The sequence below is a fragment of the Lemur catta genome, chromosome 13, assembly GCF_020740605.2.
Source record: "Lemur catta isolate mLemCat1 chromosome 13, mLemCat1.pri, whole genome shotgun sequence".
NCBI classification, from domain to species: domain Eukaryota; kingdom Metazoa; phylum Chordata; class Mammalia; order Primates; family Lemuridae; genus Lemur; species Lemur catta.
In genome coordinates, this window is record NC_059140.1 from 58,748,246 (window position 1) to 58,767,875 (window position 19,630).

Sequence of the window (19,630 nt, forward strand, 5' to 3'; positions counted from 1 at the left end):
AAGTGGGCCTTTCCTCAACCCCCTTTGCCCTAATATGACCTTGCACAGTCTGGAATTATCCTGTTTGTTTGTGTTTATTGGTGGTCTCCTCTTACTAGAATATAAACTATATACGGAGGGAGAAAAATGCAAATTGTGAGGGGAGTACCTGAAGAATAAAAGTTCAGGAAGAACAAAAAGGGATGTGATGAAGACCTCAAAGGGAAAACATGATAGTGCCATTTCTTCCTCAGCAACAATAGCAAGGAAGGCAGAAGAGAGCAGAAACATCAAGGGGTCTGAGGTGGAATGCATTATGCAATCTGGTAAGTTCTTTTCCCAACAGCCTTTAATTACATGGTTAAATTGGCCGTGGGAATTGCAGCAAACTATTTGATTTTACCCTGCCAGCTGGCTCTGGAAGATATGCTGTGTATATGGGATGGAGAAGATCCTTTTCCAGATTCTTTTCTCCTTGGCTCTACTAGGCTTAGCAAGGAGAATCACTGGCCCACGTCATGTACATAAAAAGTGCTTTGGGAGCTGTGAGGGTCTTTACAGATGCTGTCACTGTTATTTTACTTTGTGCATGAATCTAACAGAGTTATACCCTGTCCTGAGGCACCAGGAAGGAGCATCTGGGTAGATGAACATGATGCCCCCAAAGGGGCTTCAGCATTCTTCCTGAGAAACAGTGAGTTCAGATTTACATTTGTTTTTTATCACGTGCTTTGAAATGACTAAGCATTAAATTCACAAAACCCTGCTGTGAAACAGATTACAATAAGGTTATTCTAACCTTATTTTCTGTTGAAAGGTGGAAATAAGATTTGCTCCAGACTAAGCAGGAAGTCAGTAATAAAATTATAGCTACTGGTTAATCCAGGCTGTCTGATTGTGCATACGTTACATATTTTATACACTACTCTAAGGTTCCGGGTGACAACTGCAAAGAGCAGAATTGGTGTTCTTTTCAATTCTCAACCTCTCTCCTCACCTCCACTCGAAGCAGACAACCAAGGTATGCATGCATGGTGTGTGAAAGACAGATGAAGAAAATATTAAATATGAGTATTTATAATCACCCACTTCCTAGTGTTTGGTATTACAGGTTTCCTTTGTGTTACTGGGATTATTTAGGAGATGCTGGGCAGTGTGTTCTGGGAAAGGGGAGAAGTTGGCAGTGGGTAGGAGGCTGCAGCCAGCAAATGAGTAAACACCATGTGCTGCCTGATTGTGAGGCTGGGGAGAGCAATGGTGATGATGGTGATGATTTGGTAGCTACCAGAGACAGTGGTGACACTTAATGATTTGTGGTAAGTAAAGCTAGAAGACGCCCACAGGAACTTCTATAAGAGCAACATTCCTTGTCTCCAAAACATTACAATTGGCACTATGCTCTTTTCCCCTTCTCTTTTACTTTCTTTTAAAAATTTGTCATTTTGAAATAGGCCTTGAGGTGAGGCAGAGTGGCTTGAGTTGGCCAAGGTACATTCCAGAAAAGTCCATGTCCCATGAGTGTCAAGGAAGGGCTTGACTAAAGCACTGAACGTTTGGCTTGTCCCATGACTAACCTTTTACTCCTGAGGATGTAGATTAATTGGGAGCCAAAGAATTTTCAGGAATTAGTAATGCAATGGCAAGCAAACACTGGGTAGGGGTCATGGAAGTGGTCAAGTACAAGGGTGCTGAGAGCATGCCCTTCTCTGTGCCTGCTCAGCTGTTTGGTTAGGGGACTGCCACTAGTTCAGGTGCAACTCAGCCAGGCTCCCAATGCAGCCCTCCTTGCCTACGTCCCAACAGCTTGAGAAGGCCAGTTTCTAAACAGAACACACAGGGCCTCCAGATCCCCATTTTTGATAACAGTACCTTCCCTATTTTAAAATACTCCTTACAGTACTTTCTCCCATCTCTAACCAACTCAGGCTTGAAAGAAGAAAAATCAGATAAACACCAGTCCAGCTCAGATTACAGCCCATTAAATGCAATTACACACCAATTACGCCAGTCTCAAAAATATGCACAAATTAAGATCCAGAACACGTCTAAGTCTATGTACCTAATGTTTACATGCACCTTAATACTAACCCTACCTTGTATATCTGTTTATTCTTGTCACCGATGTATATCCTTATTTTTTCAGACTCACGTTACTATCACTATGCTGCTTTTTATTTGTTGTAGAAAATGTTCCAGAGTTGGAAGATCCTGGGTTTGAATCCTGTTTCTCCCATCATTATATGGCTTATATGAAGAGGCACCGCCTGAGGAGAAAGAGTAGGTAGACTTGGCCCCATAAAACCACCATCATTCCCACTGAGAATGGTGGATGTTCCAAACTGCTGGAAGTTTGTTTCCGACCTTTCCTTCAAACATGCTTTCACGACAGTCATTTCAAGGCCTGCCCGATGGCCTCACATAGGTTGTGAATACTTGTTTGGTCTGCACTGAAAAGAGAAGGCTTCTCTTCGAGTCTAAATCACTCCAGGGAGAAAAGGAAGAAAACAAGTCCGTCCTATATCATGAATCTACTTTGTGTCAAACACTGTTTAAGTTCCGAGGGAGAAATGCAAAAAAATCGGACTCCGAAATAACTAACATTATTTTGGGCCACAAGCTCACCAAGCAGAGCGCAATGCAAGCCAGCGTTTGACGTGGGGTGCTGGGACTCCAGAAGACCGCTCGGCGCCCGGCTTCCGGCGACCGCGGCAGCCGCGGAGCACAACCCCCCAGGCTGCCCCCGCGGCCCCCGCCCCCGCGGCCCCCGCCCCCGCGGCCCCCGCCCCCGCGGCCCCCGCCCCCGCGGCCCCCGCCCCCGCGGCCCCCGCCCCCCGCGGCCCCCGCCCCCGCGGCCCCCGCCCCCGCGGCCCGGCGCCCGCGCATGCGCACAGCGCCCAGCGCAGGGGTTGGGACGGGCGAGCCCCGGCTGCCATCTTGCAGCGCGCGGGAATCGCCGCCGCCGCCGCCGCCGAAAAAGCCGGGCCAAGCGAAAGCGTGACCTGCTCAGACCACCTTCCTTTTCCATTGCCAACCTTGCCAAGCAGCCTGGCTGCCCAGCCCCAACTCCAGGCCAATGAACTAACCTATCGCCCGCGGCCCGACTGTCGGCAGTGGCTCGTCCCGGTGCCCAGCCCCACGAAACGGAGCGTCCGGGCACGCAGCCTCCCCGCCCGCCGCGATGCCGAACACGCAGCTGCCGCCCAAGGAGAGCAACCTTTTCAAACGCATCTTGGTGAGTGGCCGTGGGCCGCGCCGCCGACCCCCGGACTCCCCAAGCCGCCCGGCCCGGAGGGCGAGCGGTGAGGTGGCGGCGCCTCCGCGGGCTGGGCTCGGCCTCCGCTGCCCTCCGCTCTTTGTTTACCTCCGAGCCCTGGGGAGCCGACTTCCCCGCCCCGGCCCGCCGGCTCCGGCCGCTCCGCCGCGCGCTCCCTCTGCTCTGCGGCCGCCCGCCTCGCCCCGGCCGCGCTCTTTCCAGAAACTTCACGCCGCCCTCCGCAGTCACGGGGAAGCCACTTCGGTGGCTTTTACGGGATCGGGCTCGCAACCTTCCTGCCCGGCTCCTCCTCAGTTTGTTTCTCGTGTCAGTCTCCCGTCGGTGAGGTGTTCATTCGCTGCTTTCTGTTTAGCAGATAGCACAGCGCTCCCTAATTGATACCCCGTTAAAGCAGGATCGGTCCGATAGTGGGATGGGGCCCTGACCGATACTGGTTACGGGAAAATAAAACCGGCATCCCTAGGAAGCCAAACCTGGCTCTTTCTTCCTTTGGGAGCGAGTTTGCTTGTTCGTGATGTACCGTGTTTACCCTCTTTGGAAGTGAACACATGAATAGGTGACTTGAGCTGTGTTTCTAAGTTGTCACAAACTCCATCACAGCTCTTTGCTTTTAACTCGCACAGGGCTTTCTTTGAGTGATCAAAGCCGCGCGGACTGGCTGGTTTTGCACTGGAGAGGAGCATTTGCTTTATTTCCGAACAGAAAACTGAATCGTGGCCCGGTAATGATGACCGCAGTGATGACCGCCGCCTAGCCGAGAGGGCAGTTTTCTGTAGTCTGTGCCAGGGCCCGTGGAGTCTACGGTTCTCCGGGAAGAAGAGGCAGCTTGCCTTTGCTTTTCTGAGTGTACACTGGGGACCACAGATGTTAAACTAATATTGTTGATAGATAGCTGTCTTTTCTAGGCTTCTCTTTTCATCTGAAAACAAGAATTTATTTGCTAAACAAACGTTTAGATTTTAAGGGTGAATTCATTGAGAGCTTGTGTTGGCTATAGTAAAGTTAGCTGTTGCTTAACTTTACTATAAATAAAACGCTAATTTTAGAATAGTTTCAAGTATTATAACATCAACGGGCAGATAAAATTCATGGTAGCTGTTCTGTTTCGAGCCAATAGAAAGTTCACACTTAGTTTTAGAGTGTTAAGAAAGATACACAGTAGACGGGATGAAAATTTTAAATCTTAATTTTATACAGTGCTTAGTGTTGAGCAAACAGTGAGACACAAGTGTGAAAACATAAAACATACTAATAATTAAAGCATGTGGCTGATTGCTTCAGTGGGCTTCGTGTATTTTTTTCTTATTTTGCTTTCGTTTTTCTCATACCCTTCTATTTCACATAGTATGGAATGGAGAAGTGAGCCCCCCCCCCCCCCCCCCCCGCCCCTTTAAGGTTTTTTGTTTGTTTGTCTAGGGAATCTGGAAGATTAATGAAGAAATCATCTATAAATTGTTAGTTGGATTTCAGGACATTTGGCGTTGCACCTAAATGATGACAGCACTCCTTTTCTCTATGGCTATTTTCTAGTTCAAATCATGTATCAGTAGCATAAAGATATATATATGATTTATTATTCTCAAACTACGAAAGAGTTAAAGCTGCTGCTGAGTTAACTTTGTCCCCAGATAAACTGGAAAATACTAAACATTTTCTTATCTGGGTATGTAATGTTTATTTTAAAGGTTGCATGAGTTTAGGAAGGTGCTGCAAAAATGAATGATTTTATCCTCTCACATTTGCAATATATGTGGGTAAAGTTTTGCTACAGCAAATTCCATGGCAAACAGAAATCTCTATAATAAAACTATTTTTTAAGTTTAGTTGGTGCTTTGTCACCAACAGTAAGTTTTTTTTTCTATTAATTATCAGTGTACTTAAACACATCCACACAAAGTCACTAGCTGGTTTTTTTTTTTTTTTTAACATACTCTGCATGATTTATATCTGCCTGTCTTATTCCTCAGACTGTCTAGTAGCCTTACAGTTTGTTGAACTTTGGAGCTATTCTATGCCCTCTTTCACAGAGACATAAATCAAACCCAGTAATGGTAAATTACTAAGTGTCTAAGGTTCTCTGTCCAGTTAGTAGCAAAGCTGGGACTATAGAATCTATCTTTTCTATAATGGTTCCTTACTGAACCTTAGGCTTGTCTTTACCTGAGTACTTGGAGTCTGGAGCCAGACTACCTGAGTAAGAATTGTGGCTCTGACACTTACTAGCTTTGTAAACTCAGTAACTGTGCCTCAGTTTCTTCATCTAAAATGGAGGTAACATGCATTTCATAGGCTTTCCTGGGATTTAAATAAACACTGAGAACAGTGCCTGACACATAGTAAATGGTTCCAATAGGTGTTAACTATTATTATCATAATTATTATTACTGCTATTAGTTTGGTTATTACTACTTTTAAACAGCTTGGTAAGTAAAAAAAAAATATAAGTCATCCCTTGGTAGAAGCAGGGGGATAGGTTCCAGTACCACCCCCCAACACCCAAATCTGGCCATACTTAAGTCCCAAAGTGGGCCCTCAGTATACACAGATTTTGCATCCTGCAAATACTATATTTTTGACCTTGTTTGGTTGAAAAACATCTGATGTGAGTGGACTTAGGCAGTTCAAACCTGTGCTCTTCAAGGGTCAACTGTATTTCTCTTTTGCTCTTCTTTAGTAGTTCCTTCTGCTTGTTTTTTCTTTGTCATTTGTCAGGTGAACTCCTGTCTGTAGTCAAACTCAGATTGTTATTTTTATATTTTAAAATATTTTTGGAAGAGGCAGTGTATTCACATGATTCAAAATATAGGTTTCTCTCCTGTCTTTGTCTTATAGCCACCTAGTTCCCATCTCCAGAGACAATCAAGAAGCCTCAATTTAAACATTTTGTGTGTGTGTGTGTGTGAAGACTTTTCTAATTCTGCCCTCCACATCCAGCCCCTGCTGCAAGGCTTGATCTTGTTCTCACCCCTTGCTGGTGCCATTTTGCTTTGAACTTAGTAGGCTATATTTGTGGAGCAGCTCCTGTTGATGTAGGCTTTGGGGATGCAGCAGTGGTTAAAATAGGTGGGAGCCAGGACTGATAGCTCATACCTGTAGTCCCTGCTGTTCTGGAGCCTGAGCTAGGAGGATCACTTCAGGCCAGGAGTTCAAGAGCAGCCTGGGCAACATAGAGAAACCATGTCTGGAAAAAAAGTAAAAATAAAAAAATAGAAAAACATTAGCTTGGTGTGGTGGCACAAGCCTGTGGTCCCAGTTCCTCGGTGGGATGCTGATGTGGGAGGATCGCCTGAGCCCAGGAGTTTAAGGCTGCAGTGAGCTGTGATTGCACCACTGCACTGCAGCCTGGGTGGCAGAGTGAGACCCTGTCTCTAATAAATAAATAAAGAAATAGATAGACAGACGGATGAGATCCCTGTTCTCATGGAGTTTACATGGTGGTGGGGAAGACACACAGTAAGTAATCGAATAAATCAGATTTCAAGGAAGCGCTGTAGAAAATGAAATAGTGATATGATAGAGAATATGTGTGTGGGAGGAGGAGGTAGGAGGCTGGCAGTATTTTGATAGAGACTTGGATAATGAGGAATACAGCTATGGGAAAATCTGGGGAAGAGCTTTGCAGGTGGAAGGAACACAAGTGTAGAGGCTGAGGGGGGATAAGCGTGGCATGTTAGTTAGGTAATAGAATACCCAGTCTGAGTGAACAGCGTAAGTGAGGGGAGAATGGAAAGAGATGAGGTGTTCTTGGGTCAGTGGCTGCTGAAGAGAGGTGTTCATTCCTTAGCCTGGCTGATGGCATTTAGGAATAAGGATATTGCTTATGCCTGTATTAGGCTAATGATGATGATGGTCTTTGGAGTCAAACCAGAGGTTTGTAACTAAGCTGAGCCGCTTATAAACAAGTTTTTTTTGTTGTTTGTTTGTTTTTCTTAAGAGACAAAGTCTTACTTTGTCACCCAGGCTGGAGTGCAGTGGCAACATCATAGCTCACTGCCACTTCCAACTCCTGGGCTCATGGGATCCTCCCACCACCCCATCCCCAGTAGCTGGGGCTATAGGTATGCACTACTATGCATGGCTAATTTTTAAATTTCATAGAGACAGAGTCTCTCTGTTTTGCCCAGGCTGGTCTCAAACCCCGGCCTCAAGCAGCACTCCCACCTCTGCCTCCCAAAGTGCTGGGATTACAGGTGTGAGCCACCAACCCTAACCCTAAACAAGTTTTTTGAACTCATCAGTTTCAGTTTCTACGTCTGTAGAAGTGAAGGTAATGACACCTATCTTAAGGAATTGTTAAAAGAATTAAGTAAGATATAACAAGTTTTGTATAAACACATAGTGGTTGTTCAGTAAGTGGCAGTATTTTTTGGATGTGTATGTATATGCACCTTATTTTCATGCTTGCCATAACAAAGGCTTTAGTGAATGAAGTTTTTAGTATTTTTCTGTTATCACATGTTTTTGCTTTTGAATTAAAAAAATTCTGTGGCAGTATTAGTTGACAGTTAAATATCTTTTTTCTTTTTTTTTTTTCTTTATTTTCTGTAAAAATGAAAATACTGAGATTCTAGAATGATTTAAGGCCAGGCATGGTGGCTTGCACCTGTAATCCGAGCACTCTGGGAGACAGGTGGGAGGAGCCCTTAAGCTCAGGAGTTGGAGACCAGCCTGAGCAAGAGCAAGACCCAGTCTCTCCTAAAAATAGAAAAATTAGCCGGGCCTCTTTGCACATGCCTGTAGTCCCAGCTACTCAGGAGGCTGAGGTGGTGGGGTAGCCTGAGCCCAGGAGTTTGAGGTTGCTGTGAGCTAGGCTGATGCCCTGGCACTTTACTCAGTGCAACAGTGTGAGACTCTGCCTCAAAAAAAAAAAATAGAATGATTTGTCAAGAGTAGGTAACAAAAGTATATTTCGTGTTATAAGTGATATGAATCCTTTCCATTGTGTATGTTTTAGACCTATTTTTGGATCTTGAATTTAGAATGTATGATACAATGAAAATTTGCTCCATTGTATATTCATTTTATAAAATAACTTTTGTTCATATTTCTTTACAGAAGTGTTATGAACAGAAGCAGTACAAAAATGGCCTCAAGTTTTGCAAGATGATTCTTTCAAACCCAAAATTTGCTGAACATGGAGGTATTGTCTCATCTGTGAGAGATTGCTTTAGGGAAATCTTAATTCCAAAATCAGACTGATAGGATTTTTAACAGTGAAAGAAGAATACTTCTCATATTCCAAGGCCTTGCAGCTCTGTTAGAATGCATAAATATTCAACATTTTTAGTTACACTTTATGTGAGTCTTATTTTAGATTACTTTTATTATCGTTAGGTATATGTACTGTGTCTTTACTTTTAGATGAGAAGTGGTTGGTTGCTCTATTGGGGAAAAATTGGACAAGATATATACTAGTACTTTTATAGACCTCATTTTCTCTGTTACTTTGGAAAGAAATTTACATTTATACCTTGGTTTCCTGTGTATAAAATTAGTACAATATTTGCAACATAGAAGTATTACGAAGATATAGTCACATGAATTTTATTCTTTGGTCGATGTGTTTTTTACTTATCTGACCTTTATATATAAATATCATATTACTGATTTTATCATTAGATTGTGTGTGTTGAGTGATTTTTCTAGCACTGGTGGTGTTAATAAGGTCTGTATTTTCTTGTATTCTTTTGCCCTGATAGCTAGGTTTTGTTAGAAGGCTGTGTCAGGTTAAACATGCAAACGATAGTACTATAACATAAGCAAAGCTAGTTGAGGTCACTGATTATCAGACTTGAGTAACTCTTAAGACCATCTTGTTGGAAAAATAGGTTGACCCTACTCACCTTTCTAATAATGTTTAAGAGATTCTTTGAAGGAAATGGAAAGAAGCCTTCATTTCATAGACTTAAAAATTTAAAGCTTAGGGCATGGTGGCCTGCTCCTGTAGTCCCAGCTACTCAGGAGGCTGAGGTGGTAGGGATCACTTGAGGTCAGGAGTTCATGACCAGCCTGGGCAACATACCAAGACCCTATCTCCTTAAAAAAAAAAAAAAAAAAAAAATTAAAGTTTGGTTTCATGCTTTTTACCTGTGGAACCCTTATCCAAATGGAGGCTGTGGGAAAGCTCAATATGTAAAACAGATAAAAGATGGGGGTAGAGGGGCTTGGATCACCATGTTCTGAAAACTATGGAGTCCACAGAGATCAGTTTGAAAACCATTGTTCTTGTCTGATTCCCCTGTTGTAGATTATTCTGAGAATTATTTCATTCTAAACCATCTTTCATTAACTCCCTAACATAGTTTTGGTTTGCCACTCCCATAGCCCAGTTTTGGGCTCTTGAAATGCAAGCTGATGTTTAATTCGTCTAAGTAGAATTATTTGGAGGAAACCTGCTCCCCAAAATGAAGTTTGTTTTGATATTGAATAAGGTGATTTTTAAATAATGTATAACTCTTTGTTAAGGTAGATTGAGTGTTTTTGTGTGGTGTAAAAATCAGATGATAGATTAGAATTGATCTTAAGTGAAAGCTGTGTGGCTGGGTGAGGTGGCTCATGCCTATAATCCTAGCACTCTGGGAGGCTGAGATGGGAGGATCACTTGAGGTCAGGACTTTGAGACCAGCCTCAGCAAGAGTGAGACCCTGTCTCTGCTAAAAGTAGAAAAAATTAGCCAGGCATGGTGGCACATGCCTGTAATCCCAGCTACTCAGGAGGCTGAGGCCAGAGTATCCCTTGAACCCAGGAGTTTGAAGTTGCTATGGGCTAGGCTGATGCCATGGCACTCTAGACTCTGTCTCAAAAAAAAAAAGAAAAAAAAGGAAAGCTGTGGAACTGCTGTAGTAGATTTAATTAAACAGGACTCAGATGCCTGTTTTGTTAATTTTTTTCAGCAGCATAGTATTAACCCCCTTTATAGAGTCTTATGAAGGGCAATAACCATTTTAGCTACTCAGTGTCAGCCTAAGGAATTTCAGAAAAAGACTTGGGCTGCCAAGCTTTAAGCAAATACTTCAGTGTAGTTTTACTTTTTGTACTTGGAGAGTAGTTCTAATTATGAGATTAAAGAGATGAATGATATAAGCATTGGAGCAGTAGTAATCCTTCAGATCTCAAATTAAAGTGGTACTGAGTGAGTAATTTGAATCTTTCATGTGTAAATAGAGGTTAAAATTATTTTTCAGAGACTTTGGCTATGAAAGGATTAACGCTGAACTGTTTAGGGAAAAAAGAAGAAGCATATGAATTTGTTCGTAAAGGACTTCGTAATGATGTCAAGAGTCATGTCTGTATCCTTTTCCAGTAGTTAAATAGTTGAATTTCATGTATGTTTTCATTTACTAATTTTTTTCTAATTCAAGTTAAAAACGTTTTACTGTGAACAATTTCAAACCTACATAGAAGAGAGAATTTAATGAACTCTATGTACCCATTACTCAGCTTCAGTAATTATCAACGTTTTGTAATATTGGTTTCATCTATTCTCTACCAGTGTTTGTATATTTATTGGAGTACAGAAAATCTCTATAAAATATGTGTATGTGTTTACTTCAGTTGTGCTTAGTGTTAGGGAAAAGTTACTTTGATAATTACATGTGACTTGAAACTCTTAAACATTCATTAACTGAGTTATACTTTCCTATTCCAAATAATAACTTTTAGCTAATTATCTATATAGTAAAATCTGTGTGCCTTAAACCTTCTTTCAGAAATTTTAAAAGAAAAATTTAAAAGACACTTATTTCAAAACATGTTTTATTTATTATTAAGTATGATATTATATTGGTTCTTTAGCTTGGTTTCTGTTGTTAACACAGGGACATAGCTGTTACTTCATTGGATCTTTATAATTGTATTTTTCTTTGGCTAGTCTTCCAGTTTGTACAAAACCAGCAATACTTTTTAAGGATGGATCATTGAAATTGACTTTGACTTGTTTTGTCTATCTGTATGTTTATCCACAATCTCTTCAGGTACTGCCCTTGTATCTTAATTTGTTACGTTTAATCCACTTAGCCATTTACTATAGCTGAACTTAAATATAAATAGTCTTAGTAGTGTTTTCACATATTTAGCTTAGAGTTCTCTCAAAATACTAAATACTTATTTCTTTATCCTGGTGCTTACCCCAAAGTGAAGAGAAAGGGCATGTAAGTATGATAGTTTTTTTTTTTTTTTGGCTCCAAGATATACTAAGACTTTAATTTACAATAAATAAAATTTAATTTTTGTGTCCTTTAATATCACTAGCGAACTAAGTCATGGTTATATGTTATTTTAGAATTGGTTGAATGTAAACTTGTCTTGAAAGATAATTGCAATTTTGGTATATATTGTTTCAATACATCGTGAAGACTAGGTGAATGTTGAAGTTGCTGGGGTAGGAATGTGAGAGCGTAGAGGGTAGAAAATGTGAGGAATTTTTGGCAAGAATTTTTTAACGTTCTTTAAAAAATACTACACAATATTTCAAACGTGTACCCAGGTAGAGAGAACAGAATAATGAATACCCTCATCTACCTGTAACAATTTTAACAATTGTCAATCAAGGCTGATCTAGTTTCATCTTTAACTACCCCTCACTATCCCCCTTCCTCTGACCCCTGATCATTCTGAAACAAAACCCAGACAAGATACCATTTCATCAAGGTAGGCTTTATATTAGACATGTAGCATAGTATATTCTAGTGTCTGTGAATGTCTCTTTTTCCTTAACTTAATAGGTTGGCATGTATATGGACTCTTGCAGCGTTCTGATAAGAAATATGATGAAGCTATTAAATGTTACCGAAATGCCCTCAAATTAGATAAAGATAATCTACAGATTTTGAGGGATCTCTCTCTGTTGCAGATCCAAATGAGAGATCTTGAAGGTTACCGAGTAAGTACTTTAGTTTTAAATACATGTGTTTTTACAGTAGGTTTAAGTGTGTGAATTCAGAATGAGGTGAGCTTAAAACAAGCTTTTGGAGATTTGATTGCTCCATATGGTCTGTACTAGAAGGGGAAAGTCACCTGGGACATTCTCCCTCAAATATTTATGGAACTTCCTACTTGAGCACAAAAAGGAATAATTGTTTATTCAACTAGAATATCTATGTGCAAATGTTGTACTATAAGATTCTTTGTGGGTTTGACATTTACAAATTTGGTAAAGTAATAGAGCTTTTATAATTGAAATCTAGACATAAAGGTAAATCAACTTTTTTCGTTATTGGTTAGTAAATATAAAAAAATGTGAGAAGGATTGCCATAAATCAGTCTTTCTGTAGTTCAGACCTCTTCAGACTTGCATCTTCAGCTCTTTGGTGGGCATCTCCATGTGTTCATTCCACTTAGTATCTTGGAATCAGTGTGCCCAGAATAGAATATTCTATTATGTGAAGGAGGCCACCAAGTCTTAACAGTTCTCTTTAAATACATTCTTTATATATTTCTTATTTTTGCCCTCTACTGTCAAATAAGGCCTTATACTCTATGCCTAGAATTTTGCAGCAGTTTCAGGGGCTCTGCTGAACTTAATAATGGCACCATTCTTCAAGGTGTGTGGTTTTTTTTTCCTTAGCTGTGCTTAGGAGCCTGGGTGTGGTGGGAGTTAAAATCAATTGTCTTTAGGAATGAGACATAGAAATTAACACTATTGGTAGAACAGTGGTTGCTAAACTGGATTGCAAAATAATGAAGTTAAAAGAGAGCTGGGTGTGGTGGTGTGCCTGTAGTCTCGGTTACGTGGGAGGCTGAGGAGAGATCGCTTGAGCCTAAGAGTTCAGGCCAGCTTGGGCAACACAGTGAGACCCTATCTTTAAAAAAAAAATGCTGGTAGTAAAACTGTGAAGAACCCAGAGAACTAGGCCGGGCGAGGTGGCTCACGCCTGTAATCCTAGCACTTTGGAAGGCCAAGGCGGGTGGATTGTTTGAGCTCAGGAGTTCGAGACCAGCCTGAGCAAGAGCGAGACCCTGTCTTTACTAAAAAAAATAGAAAGAAATTAGCTCGACAACTAAAAACATATAGAAAATATTAGCCAGGCATGGTGGTGCATGCCTGTAAGTCCCAGCTACTCGGGAGGCTGAAGCAGGATTGCTTGAGCCCTGGAGTTTGAGGTTGCTGTGGACTAGGCTATTGCCACAACACTCTAGCCTGGGCAACAGAGTGAGACTCTGTCTCAAAAAAAAAAAAAAAGAAAAACGAACCCAGAGAACTAGAGGTACTGGCGTGTCAAAGAACAAGGGTAAGAATTTAGCAAGTGAGGGTGTTGGCAGCACAGGACCTGTGGTTAGAGAGTTAGATATCTGGATTTATGATTTCTGGGTGGCAGTAAATTCTAGGGTGTGGTTGTAGAAGTGAGTCTCTGAATTGGGTGGAGGAGAAGATTGTTAAAGATGAGGAGATCTTGCAACTTAGAGCATAAGTTGTTGGATGGATGATCCACATTAGAGTTACATTTGCCCAGGATAATGGCAGGATTTGGCAGAGAGAAAACTGACCTAGACTTTAATGGAGTATTGGGAGTAAGGGAGAAACAAGAGTGAAAATAGGAGATAATCAGATATTTGACTTTTTCTCCTGGCTGCATCCATCCTGTATCTGGGGCTAGTTGTAACAATGTAATACGTTGTAAATTATATATATATAATTTTTTTTTTTTTTTTTAGGAGACAAGATACCAGCTTCTTCAGTTGCGACCAACACAACGTGCTTCCTGGATCGGATATGCTATTGCATACCATTTGCTGAAAGATTATGATATGGCCCTAAAACTATTGGAAGAATTTAGACAAACTCAGCAAGTAAGAACTTTATTTCAACATCAAACTAAAATAGTTGGCTTCTAAATTGCTCTTGCCCCCAAATGTGAATTAAAGTCTTTGAAACCTATGGAAACTTGAAAAAATTTATGAAGTAGTTAGAAAATGTTAAAATGTATTAGATTATTAAATATGAAATGTCCAATTTCCTTAAGTACTAAATTTCACAGTTGATATCTCTGACATTTCACCCTGACATTTTTTGTTTTATTTTTATTGCGAAGGTACATCCTCAGTCTTGTAAATGCATGTTTTGGGCTTGTGATTATCTTTTAAATTTTTTTTAGAGCATTTTGTGGAACCATTGATAAGTCAAAAATTCGTGTTATTCTGTTTGGAACACTTACTGGTTTAATAGTACCCTCCTAGATTGTTCCTTTTTCCTCTTTGGTCAATCTTTGGTTTTTTACTCTACTTTCTATACATTTATTTGATTTTCTTCTTGTTTTTAAATTTTATTTGAAAATGTCATACATTAAAATTGACCCCTTTTTGGTGTGTGGATCTATGAATTTTAGCACGTGTGTAGGTTCATGTAACCATCGCCACCACCACCACCACTGGCAAGAATGAGCTGCTTTTAATCCTTTTGCTAAAATTTTTATCTGCAGTTATATTTTTAATTTTAAAATACCTCTTTTTTGTCACTTTTTTCTTTTTGTCTCCCCCCTTCTTAGTTAGCATCCAGTTCTCTGGGGCTGTCTACTGTTTCTGGAGGGAAGCTCTCCACTTTTTGGATGGGATGAGTTCCTGGTTACAGGGTATTTACACGTGAATTTGGCTGCAGAGTTGATAGAGATGATGTGGGGTTGGGTCACGTACTGACTTCCAATTAATCTCCCAACCTTGAGCCCATGTCTCATTCCCACTCCCTCTATTTATCAGTCATTTCATAATCTTGATCCTGTCTGGGCTTGGGCTTCGTCCATCTTACTTCACTTATTCTTCATGTACATTCCATCTTCCAGAAATTTGTTGGAATCTTATATGATATGTTCTATTTATTTTTATGGGTTTTATGTATTGTTTAATCAGCTCTTATTTTTGTTTATTCTCATAAGGGAGGAAATAAACTGTGGTAAGGCTGCCATCTTTACTTAGATTCTTAGCTTTTTACCTCGAACTAGAGAATTTTTTTTTTGTCCTTGAGTTGAAGCAACCAGTCTTAATCAGTAAAATTCTTTATTAGACTAGTTCTTTGTCTTTATCCAAGAGTCAAGTCTTAACCAAAAGAGAGTACTATATCTCATTTGGTGAGCTTGACAAGAAACTTTGCTTTTAAACACAAACTTATCACATTTTGATGGTTAAATTTAGGTGTTTTGGAATTTTCTTCTTCTCTTTTTTTTTTTTTAAGAGGTAGAGTTTTGCTGTTGCCCAGGTTGGAGCTCAGTGGCTATTTACAGGTACAATCATAGTGCACTACAACCTGGAACTCCTAGACTCAAGCGATCCTCCTGCCTCAGCCTCTGGAGTAGCTGGGACTACAGGCATGTGTTACTGTGTCCAGTAACATTGTTTTTTTTAGACATAATATTGTATGCTTAATAGACTACAGTATAATGTAAACATAACTTTTATATGCACTGGGAAACCAGAAAAAATTTGTATGACTTGCTTTACTGCAGTGGTCTGGAACCAAATCCTCAGTATCTCTGAGCTATGCCTGTAATTGATTTTTGTTTATTGATCTTTTATTTGGTGACCTTGCTAAACTCCTTTATTAATTCTGGTAGTTTTTTGGTAGATTCCTTAGGATTTCAACCATTTTTAAACTTAGATATAGGATTTGCTGACCTACTCACTTGGCTATAGACAGTAGTACAGTCCTTTAATATGTTTTAAAAAGTGTTTTCATCTTTGGTGCAGTTAGTTACTCTTCTGTTATATCTACTTATGGGTTGCTTTCTTGTCTGGGTAAATGATTCTCCCAAGAAGACAATTGAATTAAAGATCTGTAAGTGCTTTATGTAACTATACAAATAAAGTAATTTGGTCATTGTTTTTCAGATTCCTACCAACAAAATAGACTATGAATATAGTGAACTGATACTATACCAGAATCAAGTGATGAGAGAGGCAGATCTATTTCAGGAATCTTTGGAACATATAGAAACCTATGAGAAACAAATATGTGATAAACTTTTGGTAGAAGAAATTAAAGGTAAGTTGACTTGCTTTTTCTTTTTTAATGGCCTCAATGAAAAACTATAGATTTTATTCTGTTGTAACACTTAAGTAACACTTGCTGTGTATCAGGCAAGGTTCTAAGCACTTTCTTAGTAAGCCATTATTAATTAATTTAATCCTCATAACAATTCTGTGGTTTAGTTGTATCCATTTTAGAGATGAGGGGAACTGAGGGGTTAAGTGATTTGTCCAAGATCACACAGCTTAGTAAGCTAACCAGTGCTGGATTTGATTCCAGATTTCATTCCCTTTAAGCAGTACTTATTCTGCCTTCATATCAACTATGTATCTGTGTGTGTGTGTGTGTATGGGTTAAATACAGTAGGAATAGTAATTGATGATACTGAGATCATAATGAAAGCAAGAGTCATTTCTTTTTGGTATGGGCTGATTATGAAGGTAGGATCCTATGAATAGTTTTAACAGTGTTCATTAACAAAGGGTGAAACAAAATTTTTCACAAAGCTTCAACATCAATTACGCTTTCCCTAAGTAACATTGTATTGAATGTCCAGCTACAATAATAGTTTATGAACTAAAGTTTCGTATAGTTTCAGGACCTTTAAAGCTTAATAAAAATAATAGCTAACATTTTTTTTAACTCTTCTGTTTCAGAGTATGGTAATTGCTTAAACTGCTTTATTTCATTTGATTTTTTAGCACCTTTAAGGTGGGTGCTATTTATTATCCTCATCATATAGTTGAGGAGACAGAGGCTTGAGTGTTTAAGGCCTTAGGCAAAGTCACCCAGCTTTTTAAGAGTTAGTTTTTAAAGACATCAACACATCCTTCTGACTTCAGAGGCCTTACTTTTTTTTTTAATAGTCTTTATTTTTCAGAACAGTTTTAGTTTCACAGCAAAATTGAGCAAAAGGTACAGAGAGTTCCCATACATCCCCGTCTCTGTCCACCCACAGCCTCTCCCATTGTCACATTCTGTGGGTTTTGACAAATGTATAATGATGTGTATCCACCATTATAGAATCATACAGAGTAGTTTCACTGCCCTAAAAATCCTCTGTGTTCATTCCTCCCTCCTCCCAACCCCTGGCAACCGCTGATCTTTTTGCTGTCTCCATAGTTTTTGCCATTTTTAAAATGTCAAGTAGTTGGAATCATACAGTATGTGGCTTTTTCAGATCGGCTGCTTTCACTTAGTAATATGCATTTAAGTTTCTCCATGTCTTTTCATGAGCCCCTTACTTTTAACCACTATACTTTCTTGTTAATGTATAGCACCTGACTGATGTAGTTTTTATTATGGCCAGGCGTGGTGGCTCACGCCTGTAATCCTAGCACTCTGGGAGGCCGAGACGGGTGGATCGCTCGAGGTCAGGAGTTCGAGACCAGCCTGAGCAAGAGTGAGACCCCCGTCTCGAGGTCAGGAGTTCGAGACCAGCCTGAGCAAGAGTGAGACCCCCGTCTCTACTAAAAATAGAAAAAAATTATCTGGCCAACTAAAAATATATATAGAAAAAATTAGCTGGGCATGGTGGTGCATGCCTGTAGTCCTAGCTACTTGGGAGGCTGAGGCAGAAGGATTGCTTAAGCCCAGGAGTTTGAGGTTGCTGTGAGCTAGGCTGACGCCACAGCACTCACTCTAGCCCGGGGAACAGAGTGAGACTCTATCTCAAAGAAAAAAAAAAAAAATAATACCAATATTGATGACAACACTTTTTTAAGCTATTGATAAAATGTGGGTAAATAATTAAGTATTCTTGTCTCTTTCTTGTTCCACTACCTGCAGTTGATGGGAGCAAAAAAAAGCAATTATTTTTCCTTTCCTTTCTGATCTAGTATAGCTATTTCCTGATGAAATCTTAACCCTCTCAGTTCGTTGTTTCTCTTTCTCTGTATTTGTCATATAGCATCAATAGGGAATGCAGTTATTAAAAAGTACATATGATACTATGAAATCATTTCTAGTTAAAAATTCTAAAAATTTTGCCTCATATTGTTAGGGTAATTTGGGGGCCATTAATTTGAATACATAGCCAGTGTTCTGTATTGCCTACAGAGATAGGTTACCATACTACTTTTTTCCGGTAAATTTTGTACTCCCAGAGACCTTTGATAGTCAACACATTTATTTCTTTTGTCATTAACTTTTTTTTTTTTTTTTTTTTGGAGACAGAGTCTCGATCTGTCACTCTGGGTAGAGTGCGTCAGCCTAGCTTACAGCAACCTCAAACTCTGGAGCTGAAGTGATCCTCCTGCCTCAGCCTCCCAAGTAGCTGGGACTATAGGCACCACCATGCCTAGTTTTTCCTATTTGTAGTAGAGGCAGGGTCTCACTCTTGCTCAGGCTGGTCTCGAACTCCTGCCGTCAAGTGATCCTCCTGCCTTGGCCTCCCAGAGTGCTAGGATTACAGGCGTGAGCCACTGTGCCCGGCCTTGTAGTCATTAACTTATTAAGATTTTTTTTTTAAACTTGTAAAAATAAAATTAGAGGTTTTCACTTTTTTTTATGAATACGCAGATATACTTCTTTGTCCTGTGCATTCCTGTAGTAATAACCTTTGCTTCATGGTGGTAGCAGATAACAGTTTTCATCTGTTAGCAGGTGTTTTTGGAAATGAAAAATATGCTGTTGTCTATTATATCTAGGATAAGCAGGATAAAAATTGGACTGGGCTGAAAATAATTGTGGAGGAATGAGGCATATTTATAGTTTTAAGTAGCAGACTTTTATGTGTATTCATTTTGTACCAGGCAGAGTGCTAACCACTTGCTCTGTGTCATAAAGCTAATTAGTGGTGGAGTTGGTAATTAATTACACTTAGTTCAGTTTTATGCTAGAGCTTGAGTGATGTATAATAAATAAATAGTAAAATAATAGTATATAAAACCACTATAATATGCTGCCTCCTCCAAGATGATGGAATCGTATGACTGAAGACATTTCAAAGGGTTATTTGTTTGAAATAGATTCTTTGGGGAACGGGAAATCTTGGGGACAGGAAGTTGAGGCATGTTCTTTTTTGAGAATCTCCCTTTTATCTTGGAGTAGGTGTGTTTTGCATTATATCTGAGAGGTATAGGTCCTCAGTCTCCACACTCACTTTCAATTTGTGTGGCTTAGTATAATAAAAGGATTTGTATCTTAGAGCAGACCCGCACATGAATGTGGCTTTTGTGGCTTCCTGCTGTAAAGTGGTGATAAGTGTTATAATTTTACTGAGTTAAACTTCTCCAATTTAGTGACCTCTAAAGGAAACTAAGAGAATTGAGTGGAGAATTGTTTAATATATGAACTGATCAGGAAAGGGACATTCAAATCTTACAGTAGGAAAGTAGGGATATTTCATTAGAATTATTTGCCGATCTAATTTTGCTGTGTGTATGTGGTGCGGGGTAGTCTTTAGGTATCTCAAAGAATAT

At 39.9% G+C, this 19,630-nt stretch overlaps 2 protein-coding genes across 10 annotated transcripts in view; one reads left to right on the top strand and one right to left on the bottom strand.

The window, feature by feature from the left end:
- MTRF1 (mitochondrial translation release factor 1) overlaps positions 1–3,425 on the bottom strand; it is a 55,188-nt gene extending 51,763 nt beyond the window's left edge. For 3 of the 6 annotated variants that reach the window (XM_045566808.1, XM_045566804.1, XM_045566803.1), the window contains exon 1: positions 2,073–2,673. The gene's annotated coding sequence lies outside the window, so the exon portion shown is untranslated. Of the gene's footprint in view, positions 1–2,072; positions 2,674–3,062; positions 3,159–3,340 lie in introns of those variants that run through there. The other 3 variants (XM_045566801.1, XM_045566802.1, XM_045566800.1) reach the window with 3 other exon arrangements.
- Positions 2,900–19,630, top strand: part of NAA16 (N-alpha-acetyltransferase 16, NatA auxiliary subunit) — a 58,025-nt gene continuing 41,294 nt past the window's right edge. For 2 of the 4 annotated variants that reach the window (XM_045566796.1, XM_045566797.1), the window contains exons 1-6: positions 2,900–3,211; positions 8,309–8,393; positions 10,438–10,542; positions 11,977–12,134; positions 13,907–14,041; positions 16,070–16,223. In XM_045566796.1, coding sequence (XP_045422752.1) covers positions 3,158–3,211; positions 8,309–8,393; positions 10,438–10,542; positions 11,977–12,134; positions 13,907–14,041; positions 16,070–16,223 — 691 coding nt within the window. In that variant the 5' untranslated portion in view covers positions 2,900–3,157. The other 2 variants (XM_045566798.1, XM_045566799.1) reach the window with 2 other exon arrangements.